At 47.0% G+C, this 18,008-nt stretch overlaps 9 protein-coding genes across 9 annotated transcripts; 6 read left to right on the top strand and 3 right to left on the bottom strand.

Annotated features, from left to right (window-relative positions):
- Positions 1-218: 218 nt before the first annotated feature.
- Positions 219-1,886, top strand: TSTA_101210 (C6 finger domain protein, putative; the record flags this gene model as incomplete). The annotated part of the gene is made up of 3 exons (XM_002486074.1): positions 219-952; positions 1,005-1,447; positions 1,543-1,886. The coding sequence occupies 3 exons, from the start codon at positions 219-221 to the stop codon at positions 1,884-1,886; spliced, it is 1,521 nt and encodes a 506-aa protein (XP_002486119.1).
- Positions 1,634-3,196, bottom strand: TSTA_101200 (2-heptaprenyl-1,4-naphthoquinone methyltransferase, putative). The gene is made up of 5 exons (XM_002486073.1): positions 2,826-3,196; positions 2,757-2,767; positions 2,611-2,696; positions 2,299-2,558; positions 1,634-2,237 (listed from the first exon to the last, which is right to left on the bottom strand). Exons 1-5 carry the CDS (start codon positions 3,171-3,173, stop codon positions 2,130-2,132), a joined length of 813 nt encoding a protein of 270 aa, XP_002486118.1. The 5' UTR covers positions 3,174-3,196; the 3' UTR covers positions 1,634-2,129.
- A 173-nt stretch (positions 3,197-3,369) lies between these two features.
- Positions 3,370-5,595, bottom strand: TSTA_101190 (ATP sulfurylase). Its single transcript, XM_002486072.1, has 6 exons — positions 5,388-5,595; positions 5,300-5,327; positions 5,061-5,243; positions 4,857-5,002; positions 4,739-4,808; positions 3,370-4,687 (listed from the first exon to the last, which is right to left on the bottom strand). Exons 1-6 carry the CDS (start codon positions 5,554-5,556, stop codon positions 3,562-3,564), a joined length of 1,722 nt encoding a protein of 573 aa, XP_002486117.1. The 5' UTR covers positions 5,557-5,595; the 3' UTR covers positions 3,370-3,561.
- A 2,261-nt stretch (positions 5,596-7,856) lies between these two features.
- On the top strand, positions 7,857-9,404 carry TSTA_101180 (uncharacterized protein; the record flags this gene model as incomplete). Its single annotated transcript, XM_002486071.1, has 2 exons — positions 7,857-9,152; positions 9,234-9,404. The coding sequence occupies 2 exons, from the start codon at positions 7,857-7,859 to the stop codon at positions 9,402-9,404; spliced, it is 1,467 nt and encodes a 488-aa protein (XP_002486116.1).
- A 429-nt stretch (positions 9,405-9,833) lies between these two features.
- Positions 9,834-10,148, top strand: TSTA_101170 (uncharacterized protein; the record flags this gene model as incomplete). The annotated part of the gene is made up of 2 exons (XM_002486070.1): positions 9,834-9,960; positions 9,982-10,148. The coding sequence occupies 2 exons, from the start codon at positions 9,834-9,836 to the stop codon at positions 10,146-10,148; spliced, it is 294 nt and encodes a 97-aa protein (XP_002486115.1).
- A 712-nt stretch (positions 10,149-10,860) lies between these two features.
- On the top strand, positions 10,861-11,619 carry TSTA_101160 (uncharacterized protein; the record flags this gene model as incomplete). The annotated part of the gene is made up of 2 exons (XM_002486069.1): positions 10,861-10,904; positions 10,971-11,619. 2 exons carry the CDS (start codon positions 10,861-10,863, stop codon positions 11,617-11,619), a joined length of 693 nt encoding a protein of 230 aa, XP_002486114.1.
- A 658-nt stretch (positions 11,620-12,277) lies between these two features.
- TSTA_101150 (uncharacterized protein) lies at positions 12,278-13,968 on the top strand (the record flags this gene model as incomplete). The annotated part of the gene is made up of 2 exons (XM_002486068.1): positions 12,278-12,655; positions 12,730-13,968. Exons 1-2 carry the CDS (start codon positions 12,458-12,460, stop codon positions 13,966-13,968), a joined length of 1,437 nt encoding a protein of 478 aa, XP_002486113.1. The 5' UTR covers positions 12,278-12,457.
- A 627-nt stretch (positions 13,969-14,595) lies between these two features.
- Positions 14,596-16,170, top strand: TSTA_101140 (zeaxanthin epoxidase, putative). The gene is made up of 2 exons (XM_002486067.1): positions 14,596-15,174; positions 15,235-16,170. Exons 1-2 carry the CDS (start codon positions 14,646-14,648, stop codon positions 16,062-16,064), a joined length of 1,359 nt encoding a protein of 452 aa, XP_002486112.1. The 5' UTR covers positions 14,596-14,645; the 3' UTR covers positions 16,065-16,170.
- Positions 16,171-16,314: 144 nt separating this feature from the next.
- TSTA_101130 (3'-phosphoadenosine-5'-phosphosulfate reductase Met16, putative) lies at positions 16,315-17,741 on the bottom strand. The gene is made up of 2 exons (XM_002486066.1): positions 17,321-17,741; positions 16,315-17,257 (listed from the first exon to the last, which is right to left on the bottom strand). The coding sequence occupies exons 1-2, from the start codon at positions 17,484-17,486 to the stop codon at positions 16,506-16,508; spliced, it is 918 nt and encodes a 305-aa protein (XP_002486111.1). The 5' UTR covers positions 17,487-17,741; the 3' UTR covers positions 16,315-16,505.
- Positions 17,742-18,008: the final 267 nt, after the last annotated feature.

Raw genomic sequence — 18,008 nt, 5'->3', positions numbered from 1 at the left:
GTTTACATAACAGCATAGGATCAGCCATTTGCGTCACTTGCATATCAGAGTATGTTAATGATTCCCAAAGGATAGATTTCTGGCTTAGCAACCACAATTAAGGCGGATGGTCCCATATTCTCGGAGTTTAATAGCCGAGGTCTTGGCATCTCCGAGCAATGATTCATGTCATTTCTTCATCCTATCCATCACTCATGTCTTAAGCCTCAACAACCTGGATGCCCCGTCAGAACATTGTCACAACGGCCTGCGATGCATGTCGTCGTCGCAAAGTCAAGTGCGACACTCAGCAACCTTGTACGAGATGCCAAAGTGCCGGTCTCGTATGTCGTACGACATCCGTTCCACGCAAGAAAGGTCGCCAAGGGGCAACGGCGACTGTCCTTCAAGAGCTGCGCAAGTCCCCAGCGCAAACTGAAGCTCTATCGACACCGTCGCCCCGGGAATATGGGTTAGGTGGTTGCTTTATTAGAAGCCCGGGACTCCTGACCCCAACAGTTATTCAGAGCTGTGCGGAGTACTTCTTCGCGCGCATGCTCGGCACAGTACCCATTCTTCTTCCTGCCTTATTTCAAACGCATGTTGATCGCATGGTTGAAAGCTTACATTCATACTGTCTTGTCTGTGCCTTTTGCGCGTTTGTATTCACGCAAACGGGGTACGCGTCCTGGCATAACCCGACAAATCCATCATCGGCACTTGGACGATCCTTACTAGAGGAAGCCATGACCGCTCGCCGGCACCTTGATCCATTTACTGCGCCTAGTCGCCTTGGTATCACGATCTCTTTCCTGCTTTACGGCTGTCAGATTGGAATGGGCAACCAACGGCAGGCTTATTATTTTCTACGAGAGGCCACCACTCTCTACACAGCGGGGATTCTGGATCAACCTGGTACAGAAGTAGACGAGGACCCTGGTAGCCTTTTTTGGCTCCTCTTAATTTCGGAAAGGTGAGATCTATGCAATATCTTGAACCTACCGATTTCTAAGCGTAATTCAAAGAGCGCACGCTATTCGAAGACACCGCCCTATCACCTTGGAGATTACCCCGGATAGTCCAGTTCTGGACGACACACACTCCGATGCATTCAGTGTCGGATTTCGCTGTCTCGCGGACCTTTATCGGCCCTTCAACCAGTCGTTTCTCAGTCACTGGAACGGCACCGAAACCTCCTTTTCAAGGGAGCTGCTTATTCAATTGGAGGAGCGCCTGCGGCAAGCAGTCCCTACCGATATTGAGCTCCCTGATATCCTTCTGGCAGATCTCCGCGTGTCGCAGCAATGGCTCCGGACCATGATCTGGCAACTTGCCACAACTGCTGGGTTTCTCTCAAGTACTCCGTCACACCCGTGCCTGGACTTCCGCTATCCGCTGCAGATCGCCCAAGAACTGTCCCTGGCGACATGGAAGCTATCTCGGGAGAGTATGGAGACGCACGGTGTAGGTCTGGTACGTTCCTCCATTCGCAGAAAATCCTCATCACACAAGCTGACAAACACAAGGTCGAGAAAATATTCGAAATAACCTGTACATTCGCAGACGTAATGGCGTGTCTATCACACTCCAGACTGCGCGCATCAGGATTCGACCTCGGTCCTCAGGACTATCTCAAACATCTCTGTACACTGATCCACGGTCTACCGGGTGGAGATACAAAGTTTCTTCCACTCTTACTAGCGAAGATCGGGCAAACTCTCCCGTCAATGTTAGCCCCCTTGAGTCGGCACCTTAGCTTGCCGCTGACGGATTCCGCTCCGCCAGAGGCCGAGACTGTTTCACCAGTGGGGTTCGGTAATGATTGGGATAAGGACTTCAATTGGGCTGAGATGAGTCGCATTGGTGATAAGACTCCGGAACTCAAGGGGACGCTGCAGTTTAGCTAGTGGATTATCCTATTTTGTCTTCGAGTCAATCGAGGGGACAGCCCGAGGTGTCTCAATTGTAAATCCTCAAATATACACCGGCGTGTAAGGGAGGAAATTAAGGAGGTTGTATAGGTAGATAATGAAATACAACGTTTATGAACGCCGCCAGACCAATATCAGGATGTATACAAAGTATTGGAGCAGATATGTAAGGTGCTCTCCAAAAGGTCAAGCATCTATAAAGACATACCCTCTATAAAATCACAGTGCTTTCGTCCATGCATACTGCGTTCTCCCATGAACAACCACCTCTCCAGCCTCATTTTTCGGCACTTCTCTGAGAGTCCCATCAAACTTCTCCTTGAAATCCTACACGCCCATTAGCCATACCCCTCAGAACACAACGGGAGGAGGAAGATAGGTTACAAACCCTCAGCACACCCTCCTCAGCCGTAGAAAATATACTATACGTCTGCAACCTATCCCAAATCGCTTCCACACACCGCCACTGCGTATGCTCCTCACGCTCTTCATGAATCGGAGTCTCAAAGTACGTCTGCCTTTCTTCGTCAAAGACGTTTCGCCAGATTCCGTGCCGGAAACGTGGGACGTTGTCATCATGGGACCAAATGTGTGATTTGATCATTTCTTCCCAGTTGCTTCTTACTGGGTCAGACTTGTATGCGTTCCCTTTATTGGAAGTGTTAGAGTTCAGCAGTTATTTATGGGAGGTGGTACCAACAGTCATCGACATGCCATATCAGACCCAAATAACCGTCTGGTTTGAGTATGCGTCTGATTTCCTTCAGTGAGTCCAGAGTAGCAAACCTATTCCAGTCAGCTATTTAGCATCACCACCTATTGCTTGTGTGACTGAGGCAGATATACCAATGAAACGCCTATCCAACCCAAGTCTCATCAATCACAATCCTCATGCAAGGAACATTAAAAACAAACCTGCGTAGCAAAAACCCCGTCCACACTCCCACTCTCAATCGGTAATTCCTGCGCAAACCCTTTCACAACTTTTACACCTTTCAACTCCTTCCCTTCTAATTCCCGTCTCATCTCATCATGCGGCTCAACCGCAATGATTTCATATCCCTCCGGTCTTGCTGCAAGAGCTTCGGTAAATAGACCCGTGCCTGCTGCGAGGTCAACTAGTTTTAGGTTTTGTCGACCTGCGAGGCTGGTGCGCTTGAGGATCAGATCTGTTTCGTGAGCCGTGTACGTTGGCCGGTGTTTGTTGTAGGATGAGGCGTCTGAGAAGCCGGTTTGGGCTATGTGGTGGATTGATTGGCTCATTGTTCTGTCTATATGGATGGGATGGTATTTCGATGGGTGAGAAGGGAACGTGGCACTTAATATATACAGATTGTTATACTGTCTTTTTTGAATGACGAGAGTCCTTAGTTGAATTGCGATTATCGGCATATCGGATATATCTCCGAGACTTGCTCATTATCAAACGGACCCCGCGTTTATCAAAATAGTGGGTGTAGTAGTTGGCTGATCTGCCAAACAAGCCTTGAAATCTGCTCCGCATTACAGAGATCTTGATCTTAAAGAAAATGACTATATAAACGCCTCTATGTAGCTCCTGTATGCACATTAAGCTTCCATATTCCAAGCACATTTCATAACCTTATCCAAGCATAATCTCATTTCTTTTTAGTCCAACTAATATGCCCAATTACGAACGGTCAAGGAAGCCCTGACTCTCAAGAATCAAGATAATCTCATGCACAATACTGCGGACACTCTGCTTCTCAACGTCAACAACGAGATCGGCCTTGGTAGGAGCCTCATAGGGATCATCGACACCAGTGAAGCCCTTGATTTCACCCTGGCGAGCCTTGGCATAGATACCTCGCTTATCGGTCTTCTCACAGTATTCAAGTGGTGTGGCTACATGGACAAGGATGAATGTACCCACTGCTGAGATGGTGTCACGAGCAGCCTTGCGGGATGACTCGTAAGGAGCAATGGGTGCAGCGATAACGGCGGCACCAGCCTTGGTGAGCTCGGCAGCAACGAAGGCAATGCGTTGAATATTCTTGTCGCGGTCTTCGCGGCTGAAACCCAGTTCTGATGAAAGTTCGTGACGGACTGTCTCTCCCAACAAGAGCGAAACGGAGCGTCCACCTTGCTGATTGAGAGTCACTTGAAGAGCACGGGCAATCGCGTCCTTGCCCGAGTTCTGGTATCCAGTGAGGAAGATGGTGAAGCCTTGAGCATTCCGAGGTGGGTTGGACTCGCGAAGCACCTTGATAACCTCAGGGTAAGAGAACCACTCTGGGATATGGGCACCTGAGCGGAGGCGTCTTCGCAGCTCAGTACCAGAAATATCAAGAGTCTTTACGCCTTCGGGCACCTCATTCACAGGCTTGTACTCGTCGGTATCGGGAAGGTAGGTAACCTGCTGGAACTCAACCACCTCAATACCCAATTCAGCCCTGTATTTCTCAACCGCATGCTGAGCGTCGTAAGGACCATAGAACTCAACACCCTTGGAGTTCTTTCCGGGACCGGCGTGGTCACGTCCAACAATGAAATGAGTTGCACCGTGGTTCTTGCGGATAATGGCGTGCCAGATAGCCTCACGAGGACCACCCATACGCATAGCCAGAGGCAAAAGACCGAGGACAGCCATACCATTGGGGTAACGAGGAAGAAGAGCTTGGTAAACTCGGACACGGGTGAAGTGGTCAATGTCACCAGGCTTGGTGAGACCGACGACGGGGTGGATGAGGACATTTGCTTGACGGGCACGGGCAGCGCGGACGGTCAATTCACGGTGAGCTCGGTGCATGGGGTTTCTGATAACAGTCAATAAACAAGGCAATTGATTTCTTGGTTTTGATGCATACCTTGTCTGGAAAGCGACAACTCGGGTCCAGCCGAGCTTGTCAAAGTGAGTGCGCAATTCAGCGGGGGTATCTGTATGGTCAGTCTACAGCCATGTATACCGAGTCTGTAGTAACTCACATCGGAGAGCGACATAGTCGTAATGGTTAAGTTTGTTTACAGCTTCCACTTTTCCTCCGATGTAGAATTCTTGGACCTTGGTGTTGAGATATATGACTGCAGGGTGTTCTTCATCTCCGCCGAAAACGAGCTTGGCTTCTTTCGTCCTAGGAAATGTTAACGATCATCACCTAACGCAGGTCGTTTCTTATAAGGGAAAATTACTTATCAGGACGGTAGATATCATCAATGGTCAAAATAGCCAAGTTACGGTCGTCCCGAAAGTCTCGCAATGTGATGCGCGATCCAGGCTTCAATCCAAGCTCTTTGACAGTTTCATCGGAGGCATCGAGCGTAATGGGCATGGAAAAGAGGTTGCCGTCGGCAAGACGAGACTCTGCAACAACTCTGATATCAGTCAGACAAAGTCCTTATTTCGTTAGAGATATATAGATGCTGTGTACCCATCGTAATCCTTCTCGTTCATGAAACCTATAAGAAAGCAATTTCAGAAAATCGAATCTTCGTCAGCGCGATGTGGCAGAAACTAACCTTCAAGAGGGCTGAAACCACCGTTCATGATTAATTCCAGATCACATAATTGGCGTTCTGTGAGGACAATAGCGGGCAATGTGGCAGCTTCGGCCTCGAGCTCAGCATGGCGGGGAGCATCGCGGGCAATCAAGTCCTTGAGGACACCACCGTGGGGAGGGTTTGCCATTTTTATGGTATTAAAGGAGGATCTGAATAAGAAGAGAACAACGAAGAGCGTAGACGGAGAGGGAGAAGAGGAACTGAAGAAGAAAGATTTGGAGCTGGGATTGGGGAAGATGGTCACTGTATCACACCCGTACGGTTACCCTGAAATTACGGATATTCCCCTCTGTTATCGATAAGAGAATCAAGTAACCGTGTAAAATACTTACATATCATTGGCTGAATACGCATTGACCTGCTTAATCTGGGGACAGGTATTACAGGAAATTACCCTATGATGACAACCGCATAAGCGCATGCCCGCTCAAATAGAGAAATCTGCTAGATATGCCCAGCAAAATTCCATCGTCTATAGTATTTTTTCTATCTCTATGTAATTAATCGGTGTAATTGTTACAACTGACTGCGTTGTATTGTTTACAATGACAGTACATCGACTACATTTGAAATACATTGTGAAATTTTTATGGATGGGATCAGACGCTAAGCCAGATCAGTTTTAATCGTCAATCCCCGCCTTCTAATTGTGGTTTAGCTGTTTCCAGTTTTAGTCATGAAAGCAATCACGACATCGTCTTGACGGCTTGCGTGATTTTGACTGTCGATCCTCATTCTGATTGGCTGATACTGTGGGGTCCCTGGAATATCTCCTGATTAGGTAATAGAAGGGAAGCCCTAACTTAACTAACTAGCCCTAGCCCTAACTTTGTACGCCTTCATGCATTCAACGCGAAGGAGGATCTAAGGTGTCATGGAAATGCAACATTGGAACAAGAAGGAAGCCGTATTTACTAGTCTGATTGGCAAGTACCAAAGCGAAAGCCAAGATTAGTGGCTTCAAACTCCCACATGTTACTGGGGGTCAGACTGCTGACGTTGACATAGACACGAATGGCTGTACGAGTTGGGAGATTCCTGAATGCTCCTTATGTTTCTTGAAAACTACATTAATTATGAGAATAGCCATAGGAGCTTGAAAATACTGCTCGCGACTCACCACCTATTAGTCCCAAATGCGTAACCGTCCATTTCTTTGCTACCTACATATGTAGGTAGAAGCGAGTAGTCAGTTTTAGGTTTCTGCTTCTCGATTCATATCAGTTTGTTTGTTACCTAGCATCTTTGTCTAACTATTCCGTGTTCATTAAATTTATGAAGCAAAGTATATTTGCCTACTAATCGGAGTGCCGTCTTAATCGGAGTCCAGGCTGAAAATTCTCCAGCTGAGTACATATCTGGGAAGTTAGTGAAATGGCTTTTGGTCTTCGCTTCTTGTCTCCGAAAACATATGTCTCATGTCCACAGAATTTGTAATATCATTAGTTGAAGATAAAGGCTGCCTTATGATTTCCGCGCGTTTGCTATAGTAGCAAGCCCAATACGATCTGTACTCGCATTCTTATATGCATAAAGATTGGATCTACTATATGAAATGGGACTCTGGGAGTGTGCAGCTCAGTGTTCCTTTGTATCTGAATTGTAGGGCAGAGTTTGGGCTGACACATACTCCGAGTAAAATAGAGTCATCTTTAAATGGGCCAATTTCCCAGTATCCGAGCGGGAAATCTTCCAACAAGAGCAGGTATTATACTATCAAGCTTTTTGGCTCAAGGCGTTCAATGCTTATGTAGCCTCATAAATATGTTCAGGAAGTTTGTTTCTGCTGTTGCGGATGCGATCGCAGAAGTCGATGACAGACGTAATACCCAACGTCCACAGGGAACCCAGTATCAGACGACACCGCAGCCGAATCATCAGCTCAGCACCCCTCATTTGAGGACTGGTACTCAACAAACTATATATCAAGGACATAATGCACCAACTAGCTGGCCTGAATGCATCGGCCTGCAGCCCTTATTGACGAGATACCATCAATTCTTCAGCCTCAAGGCAGCGCCAGTCTTTTCTATTTGTCATAGTTGCTATCAGACACACATCCAACCAAATCGCGACCTTGTGTACGAGTTCCAGCCCTACCATAACAACAATAAACCCGAAGAGGTCTTTGCATGTGACTTCGTCATTCCAGCCGCCAAGTCAATTTTCTTCCAGCAATGTATCCCCGCGAGGACAGTCATGCCTCTCATAGATTTTTCAAGACTATGTGAGACACTCACACCTTGCGACGGCTCAGCTATTTCTATACGCGGAAAGCCCTACTATCAAGTTCGAAGGAAGAAGATAAAGGACTTCATGTCGTGCGAGTCGTGTTTTGAGCTTTACTTTAAGCATACACCCTTTGAACACGAATTCGAAAAAGTCGCTGATGGGACCCTTGGTGGGATCCAGCAATGGACATGCGACATGGCTAAACCATATTTCAAGCGCCTCACAATAGTTCAACTCGGCAAACCACGCCCGAAGTTCTCGGAATTTGCAGATGAGGCAAATGCTAGAAACTCTATACCTCCATGTCCCGGACCGAATAAACCAATAGTCGAGTTCTCGCCTAAGCTGCCTAATGTTGTAATGACCGGCGCGAATGGAAAGGCCGGTAATATTTGCTTATCATGTTTCTCTGGTTTCTTGAGCGATACACCGTTGGAGACAACGGCATTCGTTGCTGCCAGGCTAGCTTCTGATCAACTCGGAAAAGTGACTTGCGATTTGGCACATGACTATTCTCAGATGGCCATGTCATACGCCGTGAGTCAGCGGAATGAGCAGATATGGCGGGATGCGGTAAAGATGGGAAGCAAAGCAGAGCACTGTGCTGGGAAAAGGGGTATGGATGAGGTAGAAGTTTTTCAAGCTCGAAGAATGAAAGGCGATGTGGTTCAATGGCACCAGCTGAATAGCTCACCGACAGTTGAAATATGTCCATTCTGTTACTGGACAAAGGCCCATATGCTTGGTGCTGCGCATATGTTCTCTCCGGTATCACGACAACTACCTCAGGGGCATGTGCATATTTGTTCTATGATGGGGTCAGATACTTCTGAGACAACAGCAACAAATAGCCCGGATAATTTCGAAGATAGTGTTGCGTGGCGTGGAAGAATTCTCTTTGATGCTTTACGACCCGGCTACGAAGCTGGAGACTGGAGCCCTTTGACCTCAGCTGGCCGAATGCTTGCTACCAACGCTCCGCCGTGTGGTGGTAATATACGAGGATTCTCTCGAGGAAGCAATAGGCGTTGGTACGGCCGCGTCAATCAAGCCTACGGCAACCAGAATGACTGCACAATCATCATCTGCGAAGAATGTTACATGCGTTCAGTGAACGGTAAACCTCACGCCAACCTCTTCAGTCAGGATATGACAAAATTCGCATGCATCAATACCGGATCCGATGGCTTGATCTACTGCAGTACATACACAAACCGTGCTAGAGGGGTGGTACGCCAATGTGCCGAGACCGGTGACCTGGTCTCATTTGCTCGGTGGTGGAACATGCGTGAAGAACTCCGCAGAAAGAAACACTCATGGAATCCCATCATTGAAGTACAGCTACAGAAGGAAAAGCTCGCTGATGCTCATAGATTAACACAGGCCAGGCTAAAAGCTAATGCGCAAATAAATACCATGGCAAGATTGGGATCAGCTGGTGCCGCCGAACTTGCGGCAGGGGATACAGGTTGGAGATATGGAAATTCTCAGGTATGATCTCCTGCTTTCTATAGAACACTGGTTCTAGTTTCTAGAGCTGGCCAAGTTAACTGTATGGTTGTTGTGATATAGGTTGGTTACGGATTCTGGACTTCAGGGGCTGCAGACGCGCAAATGGATTGGATAAGAGCAAGCAATATGCCTTCAGGCTTCGAAGGAAACCCTATCAATTTGGTCATGGATACTCAGGCGATCCTCACGCAGGCCCGGCAGGACGAGCTCAATTTTGCTGCTGTTGAGTAAAGTTTCCGTCGTGGAAGTCCACTGAAAGATGGAAAATAGTTAAGAATAAGCTTCATATAAATAATTTGTTCTATAGTTATTGGGGAAAGTTGAAGAGTCTGAGACAGAATAGTAATGGTTGGAAGCCAATTTCGGACCAAGGTCATCTCGGCCAATCGACACACTCAAGTATACCCACGATGCCTCGAAGCAGGCACTAGTGTCTTCGAGTATAAAGCTAAGACTCGTTGCAAGCTTACCGTGTGAAATTCAGTATTTGAGCGAAGCAGCTTCGCAAGCTGGACTTCGTTATGTATATCAATCTCTATAAGACGCGAAAGCTCCGTTAGATATATGGCACACGTAAGCTATTATGGTCTCCAATTCTGAGTCCATTGTGGATATGCGATAAGCGTAAGGTTCAAAAGCTGAGCTCGTCAACAATGTACTATGATCCAACGCAAGATCAAAGACGGCACACTTTTTGAAAGCATTTCAGACCACTTAACTTCTGACATGGAAGATAAATTCGAGAGTTTCTGTAAGAATGTGCAAGACTCGCTATATAAACCCTTCCGTAGAATACAAGAAAATTTAGACATGATTATACCCGATGCTCAGGAGAAACAAAAAGCAGAGGAACGGTTCAAGGAGCAACTGGCGGAGGAGGTATGGCGGCTCAAGGCGAAGTATCTGGAGATCCGATTCAGTATGTCGAAGTTCTGGTATCTAGATACCGCTTCTGGTGTGAGATGGGGTATTTAAAAGATCTCGCAGTCGCTTCATTGTTATCTCTTTCTCGAAGCCACCAGAAGAACCTAGAGTAAAAGGGGCTCTCATTGAGTGCACACTTTTTTCTATATTGACACTCTAGCATCATTTCTACATGAACTATCCATGATATCTTGCTGGAAATCATTGTCAGCTATAGTCAGTATCAGTTTAGCCTTGGCTAAGGCTGCAATGGTATAAACTTACTGGGTTTACTGGGTTTATCTACGGCAATAGACATGCAGCGGTTTAGTTATGAGAAATATCGTGCTATATCAAATAAGATTGAGCTTTTGTTATTATACATTCAGCCTGGAGGTAAATAGAACATTAATTATGACTATTTGATCCGCTGCTTAAGATTCTTTGTATGAGTGGTTTGGAAGAGGGGGAGGGGTGCTGATACGGACACTTCCATAGTACTTGACACTCACACGAAGTTCAGAAAAACCGGGAGTCTCCGTATTATTTTTCTTTGAGGCTTATCAACCGGGAGTAGGTGTATCATGGTTACACATCGGTACCCCATTGGGATACCGGTGTTGTCATTTTATTGTTGTTATGTCCCCAGGTACATGTATAAATATAGGTGTATCTCCCACAGAACCTTGGAACTCACTCATTACGGCCTTCCACCGTTCTACCGGTCCTCCTCCGCCTCAAACAATCGGTCTAGCATCGCGATCAAATGTCATTGTAAGCCGTGATGTCAACCAAACCAGTCCGGGTCTCGCAAATCGAGAGAGATAAGTAAGTCTTACATGATTTTTGACGTTTTCACCGAACACTGCAGATAGGTACTAAACTATGTTGAAGGCTTTCGGGGAAAATATTAGACGTAGTGGTGGGAGGAGACCAGAACGAAATCTTCAGTATCCATGAGAGACTGATACGTGCCTCTTCGCCCTTTTTCGACAAGGCTATGTCGCGTAAGTGGAAGGAATCTTTGGAACGCACCATAAAGTTGCCAGATAATGAGCCAAAGATATTCCAGTTGTATGTTCACTGGCTCTATTATGGTACACTTCCTGTGCTTTGCGACGAACCGGGCCTCTGCGGAAATGCCGAATACCTCGAACTCGTGAAGGCTTACACACTGGGTGATAAACTACTGGACAGCAGATTTCAGAATGCAGTAATTGATGCTATTGTCGAGAAAAGCCAATCGAAAGCACGTGATGGACGAATATGGTTCCCTGTCGGAAGTCCAATTGAGTATGCATACAGCAATACAAATGAGTCTTCCCCAATCCGCAAACTACTTCTGGATATGTATGTACACCGTGGGCATAGATATTGGCTCCATGACTATGGAAACTCAGCGAGCATCCCGCATTCCTTTCTTTTAGGGCTTGCTTCCAGATTCTTCGATCAGCGAGATGGTCATTGCGAATCTGAGACGAAAATCGACGCGCCTCGATATCACATTCACAAGGAAAATGGTGGAAATGCAAAGAATGACTAGAAAATATTGTGAGTTATGGAGATTTGAAAGGAATCCAAATTGAAATTTCAGACTTTCTGACAAAATGATCCTAACAGGTGATTCTATCTACGCACTGCATACTACCTACCCAGTCGCCTCGGATCGGGCACACTACTAGGGGATAGTTGTATGTTTCGCATGGTATGGAGATTGCAGGAAGTTTGGGTCATTTTGATTTACTAAGACGTCTGTTCATATTCGGGGGAAACATTTGTATCTAATAGACAAACCCTAGAAGCATGTGAGAACACCCATGCTGAGCTGTATTCTTAGTACGTATTTTAACAACCTCTAATACATGCATATGCCGCGTTCACCATCCGTTAGGTAGTAGCTTTGTACTTCGTACCGGGAACATGCCTGCAGGAAGGCCACAGTCAGATCAGCCAGCCAGTGGCAGCCACAGTAGAGGACCGAGTCTAACCCTATATCGAGGACGTCGGGCTTGAACATACATGACGGAATCATGCACGCTAATCGGCTAAAGAGAAATATTACTCTCTTAATATGAAGATGCTAAGCACACAGCTAAACTGCTCTCGTATTGGTATTTCCTTGTACCCCGCATTGACTTTTCACAATTCACAGTTGCCGTATGATGAATTGGCTCATTAATTAAGCATTCATCCGGCGCTGATGGCTAACCTCCCAATTTGTGTTTCGTTTCCAGGTTATCCTGTTCATGCCAACATGAATCTTGGGACCGTATCAAATCAAAAGAACATGTGTTGAGCATCTAGGTAGCCACCCTCAAACTGAGCTGTCCTTGTGTGATTTGAGTTCTCCTATATCTAGCGTTGTTTCATTACTAGCTACAATGTTATCGCTAAGAACGGCAAGTCTATGGCTCATGATAGCCGCTGCGACAGGAGGAGCCATAGCACTCGAGCTGCCCAACTTTCTCACCAAAGATGTTGTTATCATTGGCGGCGGTGCTTCTGGTGCCTACGCCGGCGTCCGTCTCCGGGATGACTTTAACAAGAGCATTGCAATCGTGGAGATGCAGGATAGACTGGTAAGTTATATATCAACCGAGATTTCATGTATCTCCGGATAGATTTGAACTGACACAAATGGTTTGCCTTACAGGGCGGTATGGTCAACACGTACATTGACCCTGCGACAGGTACCCCGTATGACTACGGTGTACAGTCTTTCTTGGATCTTGGTAATGCAACGGGGTTCTTCGAACGCTTTGGTATCGAAACAGCTCCTTTAAGCCAAACAAACGTCACCACTGAGCACATCGATTTCAATACCGGTGCAGTCGTCAACCTCACTCTACCATCATTTCCCGATCAGGTAACCGCTCTTCAGAAATTTCTTGATGTGGTGAAGCCTTGGACGGACTACTTACAACCAGGGTACTGGAATTTTCCTCAACCGGCTGATATTCCCGAGGACTTTCTGATCCCATTCGGTGACTTCATTACCAAATACGGCCTCGAGGATGCTATTCCTCTGATTTATGAGACGACAGGATTGGGGCTTGGGAATATGACCCAGGCAACGACCATGTTTGAGCTGCAGGCATTCGGTACGTACATGGCACAGGCTATGACCGGTCAGCTTAACTCCTATCATCCTTCCAGTGGAGGCAACCAAGCGCTATACAACGCGATCCAGAAAGATCTCGGTGATGACGTTCTGTACAATAGCACCGTCATTCGGAGTTTACGCACCAAATGGGGAGTTCTCCTAACTGTCCAGAACCACGCCACCGGTCACGCTACCCTGATTACTGCCCGCCAACTCCTTATTGCTATCGAGCCAACTGATCAGAATCTGGCTCCATTTGACCTGGATGACAACGAGCGGACTGTGCTCTCAAAATTCACATATACCAAAGAGTACTCCGGCATTGTCAACAATTCAGCATTCGCCCCCGGCATGTCGTACACTAACATGGCCGCCGGTGCTGCTCCGGACAAGTACCTCATCCTACCCAACTTCCCCTTCACAAATGAGGTTAGCTACATAGGTGGCGATAATCTTTTTCGTGTCATTATCGCCGGAGATGATACACTCGACGAGGCCAGCGCCAAGACATTGATGCAAAAGAACTTTGAGACACTGCTCAAAGCCGGTAGACTGGCCGAACCATACAATGGCCAGCAGATCGAGTGGGTTTCGTTTTCGAATCATGGGCCAATGCATGCTCGTGTGTCCGTGGAGGATGTTCAGGCTGGTTTATTTCAAGATCTCAACGCACTACAGGGGCAGAGGTCGACTTGGTGGACTGGAGGGGCGTTTTCATGTAACTTCCAGACAACTCTGTGGGAGTTTGATGAGACTCTTATTCCGAAAATACTGGCCAATCTTGGATAGAACAAATATAACGAAGAAAACAATTCTATGCAGTGTTGGTTATGTGGCTTCTGGTTGTAAATTGAATTCGCCCTCGCTTCCTGATACTTTATGGCTATACTATATCACCGTCTTGAGTAAGTTCTGTGATGTCGATATCACTTGTATTTAGCCGCGAATCCGTGACATCTATTTGACTTCTGTCGCCCTGGAGCATATGAACATTAAAAGTTATATCCGCCCACATCTACAACAGCACTAATCAGCCAAAATCCGGGCAGCAAAAATGCGTGACACATACACACAAAGGGATCATCGGCACAGACGACATGGTTTGATTTCGTGTAACGCAGCCCGCAGGGCAGTCCTCAGGGTCTCACATCAAAGAACAAGAGTATTCTGAGAGATATCCTTCGTGGCGGTTTCCAGTTATAAGTCTCAAGCGGGGGAGTGGTTGAGACGTCTCATATGCAGCATCCCTGTTTGCCACCAATAGATCATGCAGGTATACGGTAACTTATGTGACCGACAGGTGACCGGAGCCTGAATTGCCGGTGATCTCGACTTGCAGTAATTATATGTTCTGTGCGTCATTTCTCCTCGTAGATTTCAACATCAATACTAGCTACCAAAAGGCCCCTTGCAGCCAGGAACAGAGAAGGAGAGAAGAACGTAGCCTCGCCAACAAAAACCGAAAAATGACTACAACAACTACAGACCCAACCAAGACTAAGGACAACATGGACCCTCCATTCCACATATCCATCATCGGCGGCGGCATAATCGGCCTAAACCTCGCCCTAGGCCTCCTCAACCGCAACATCTCAGTCACAATCTACGAACAAGCACACGAAATCAAAGAAATCGGCGCCGGAATCGGAATCTCATTCGGAATACAAGAATGCATGAGAGAGCTTGATCCACGGATTCCTGAAATGCTGCCTCGTATTGCAGTTCTAGGTCCTGATACGCTGCAGTGGGTTGATGCTTCTAGTACGACAGAAGATTTTGGGTTGAGAGGAGAAGGGAAATTGTTTGATATGAGGTTGCCGATGGGGGAGGGGTTTTATTTGTGTCATCGGGCGGAGCTGTGTAATGAGTTGGTGAAGCTCTTGCCGGAGGGATGTTTGAGGCTTGGAAAGAGGTTGGATGGGTTTGAGCAGGGGTCGGAGAATGCCAAGGTTGTGATGAGTTTTACAGATGGTACGAAGGTGGAGGCGGATGCTGGTATGTTTCCCTCCTCTTAAACTCATGGTGTGAGATACTCATCGATCCTGTTTCTGCAAGTCATCGGCTGTGATGGTATAAAATCTCGCGTCCGAAATCTCCTCCTCGGAGACGAAAATCCCGCCAGCAAACCGCATTACGCCAAAGAAAGTGCCTACCGCAGCCTCATCTCGATGTCCAAAGCATCCTCAATCCTGGGCTCTTATTCCTCCGTTCTAACTCTCTGGATCGGCCACGGAGCCAGCATCGTTACATTTCCCCTCTCCAACAACAAATATCTCAACGTAGCTGCATTCGTGCAAGACAACAATAAAGACGGATGGCCAGACTACCACAAACACACAGTTCAAGCAAGTAAAGCCGAAATCATGCATGCCTTTGCCGATTTCAATCCAAGGATTCGTCGTCTGTTTGAAGAATTACCCGACGAGCAGAATAGATGGGGGATTTTTGATACGTTGGATTATCCGTTGGAGAGTTATGCGTATGGCTGTGTTGCGGTTGCAGGTGATGCGGCGCATGGATCGACACCGCATCATGGAATGGGTGCTGGGATGGGTATTGAGGATGCGCTTGTTCTAAGAACGGTCTTGGAAAGGGCAAAGCAGAAACTTTCAGCAGATCCTGCTGCTACGAGTAAGAAGATTGCTCTGTCTCGTGCATTTGAGACATTCGACTCCATTCGTCGAGAAAGATCGCAGTGGCTTGTTGCTAGTAGTCGTCGACAGGGCCAATTGGTGAAATGGGGAGTTCCAGAGATTCGTAATAAGGAGGATTTTGTTAGAGATACACAGGAAAGAATTTCCAAGCTTTATGGGTATGATTGGAGATTGATGGTGAAGCAGAGTATCGAAGATTATGAGAAGAGGACGGAAAGGAAAGACAGGTAAGTGAATTATGGAAGTGTAGAAGGCACCAGGCTCTGCTATTAGGAGTCGGAAAATATTTGTATCAATAATCTCACCTAACTAAACATGCTATAACTAACTTAATCACAACTCAAAATATTCTTACTAAATCAACAACTTGAAAGTTGAGACGTATAAAGTAGGGTTAGGGCTAGGGCTAGGCTGAAGGCGATCGTCACCTGACATCATACGTTGGGCCGCATACTATTACTAATCGAAGTCTTGGAAGATAAACTTTGTTTTTGACATTCATCATGGTGGCAGTCGATCAACTATGTACATTAAAACAAGAAAAGAGATCTATAATCAGATCATGCCAGGTATCGCTCAAAATAAACCCAATAACGCCGCATCATATGCTCTAACGCCAGTGCTTTTTAAAGTCATGTCAGGATTACATTATGTGGTAAGGGAAGCCCCGTTTCAAGCATCAGCCGCGGTCACTTGAACGTTCTCCAGGGCTTGAGCGAGAGCCTCTTCTTGTCGCTTGCGCTCCATTTCTGCCAAGAATTGGGCATACTTGGATCGTGGATTGTGAATACCACACTCAGTCTTGGCTTGACCTTGCCAGCGACCGGAACGCTCGTCTTCGCCTTCCTTGACGGGTTTGGTGGAGTGGTAATCGCCCACGCTTTTGTAGCCTTTGTCAAGGAGTTCGTTGTACGGAACGTTGTTGTCCTTGATATATTGACGGACCTGGTCAAAGCTCCAGTTGGCGAGAGGGTTCACTTTGATAAGGCCGGCTTCGTCAATCTCGAGGACATCCAAGTCGCCGCGTTTGCCTCCCTGGCTTCGTCGGCGACCGGTCAAGACTGCATCGACCTTGAGTTCGCGGTATGCACGTTGAGCAGGCTCCACCTTGGCGAGCCAGTCGTACCGCTCATCGTTGGCCTCCCAGAGGCGTTCACCGTACTTTTGGGCGAATTCTTCTTCCGTCTCTGCGCCCAATGGCTTATAGACGTGAACATTGAGGTTGGGGTAGCGTTGGCGGACACGGTCAACAAGAGCAAGAGTCTCTTTGAAATGATGAAGAGTATCCAAGAAGATGAGGTCGACTACTTGTGGACGGGGCACATTGAGCTTTGAGAGCATGTCGGTGATGGCTAATCCAGTAAGACCGAAGGCAGTGGTCTGGTAAAGGTTGGGAAGAGTGGTAATGCACCATCTCAAGACATCTGAGAACGAGTCAGTGGCCCCAAATCACAATGATACCCCGCAAAGCGAAAAAGCAAACATACCTTGAGGCTCAAGGAATTGCAACTGCCGGTTCAAAAATTGAAGGTGGGCCTTGGTGAAGACGACCTCTGGCAGGCTGGCTTCACTAGAGGAGGCACTTGCATAGCCAGATTCGGTCTCGTTGACCTCTTGGTCCAAGGGGTAGTGTGAAGGGATTTTAGCAGGCATTGTGGTGATGCTTTGAAGATGTGATATTGGATGAACTGGTCTCAAGCCGACACTGGTTGTGATTATGTCTGTTTATATGGCTCAGAGACAACAATGACGAAGCAAAGAGAAGAGGAATGGAATCGACAATGAACGACTAGTGATGACAAGCCATGGCAAGAAAGAAATTATTAAGCACAGCATCATAGCCATCTTCCACTGCCTGGCGCCCTGGTGGGCCATCCCAAAGGGGAAATCTTGAGCACGCCATCTTCAGTTTTTCTCTTTTCGGCAAATCGGACCCTGAGAGAAATCACGCAATAGTTGCACAGCTGGTACCTAGAGCTACCCGTAAGGGCCGTAGCAGATGACAAATGCGTCTTCAGCCCTATTTGTGTCACGTGATTTTAGGGCAAGCGGATCATGTGCGGCAATCTGTCAAACAGTGCAAACATCCCCACCGTACATAATATTCCTTGGAAGCTGGAGTCAGACTGCTTAGTCTTTACGCTTATTGAGATCAGCCTGGCATTTGAGCTTAGT

This window comes from Talaromyces stipitatus, genomic scaffold (genome assembly GCF_000003125.1).
Source record: "Talaromyces stipitatus ATCC 10500 scf_1105507295511 genomic scaffold, whole genome shotgun sequence".
In the NCBI taxonomy this organism is placed as follows: Eukaryota; Fungi; Ascomycota; class Eurotiomycetes; order Eurotiales; family Trichocomaceae; genus Talaromyces; species Talaromyces stipitatus.
Note: the sequence above shows the minus strand (reverse complement) of the source record. Positions and strands in the feature narration are given on the sequence as shown.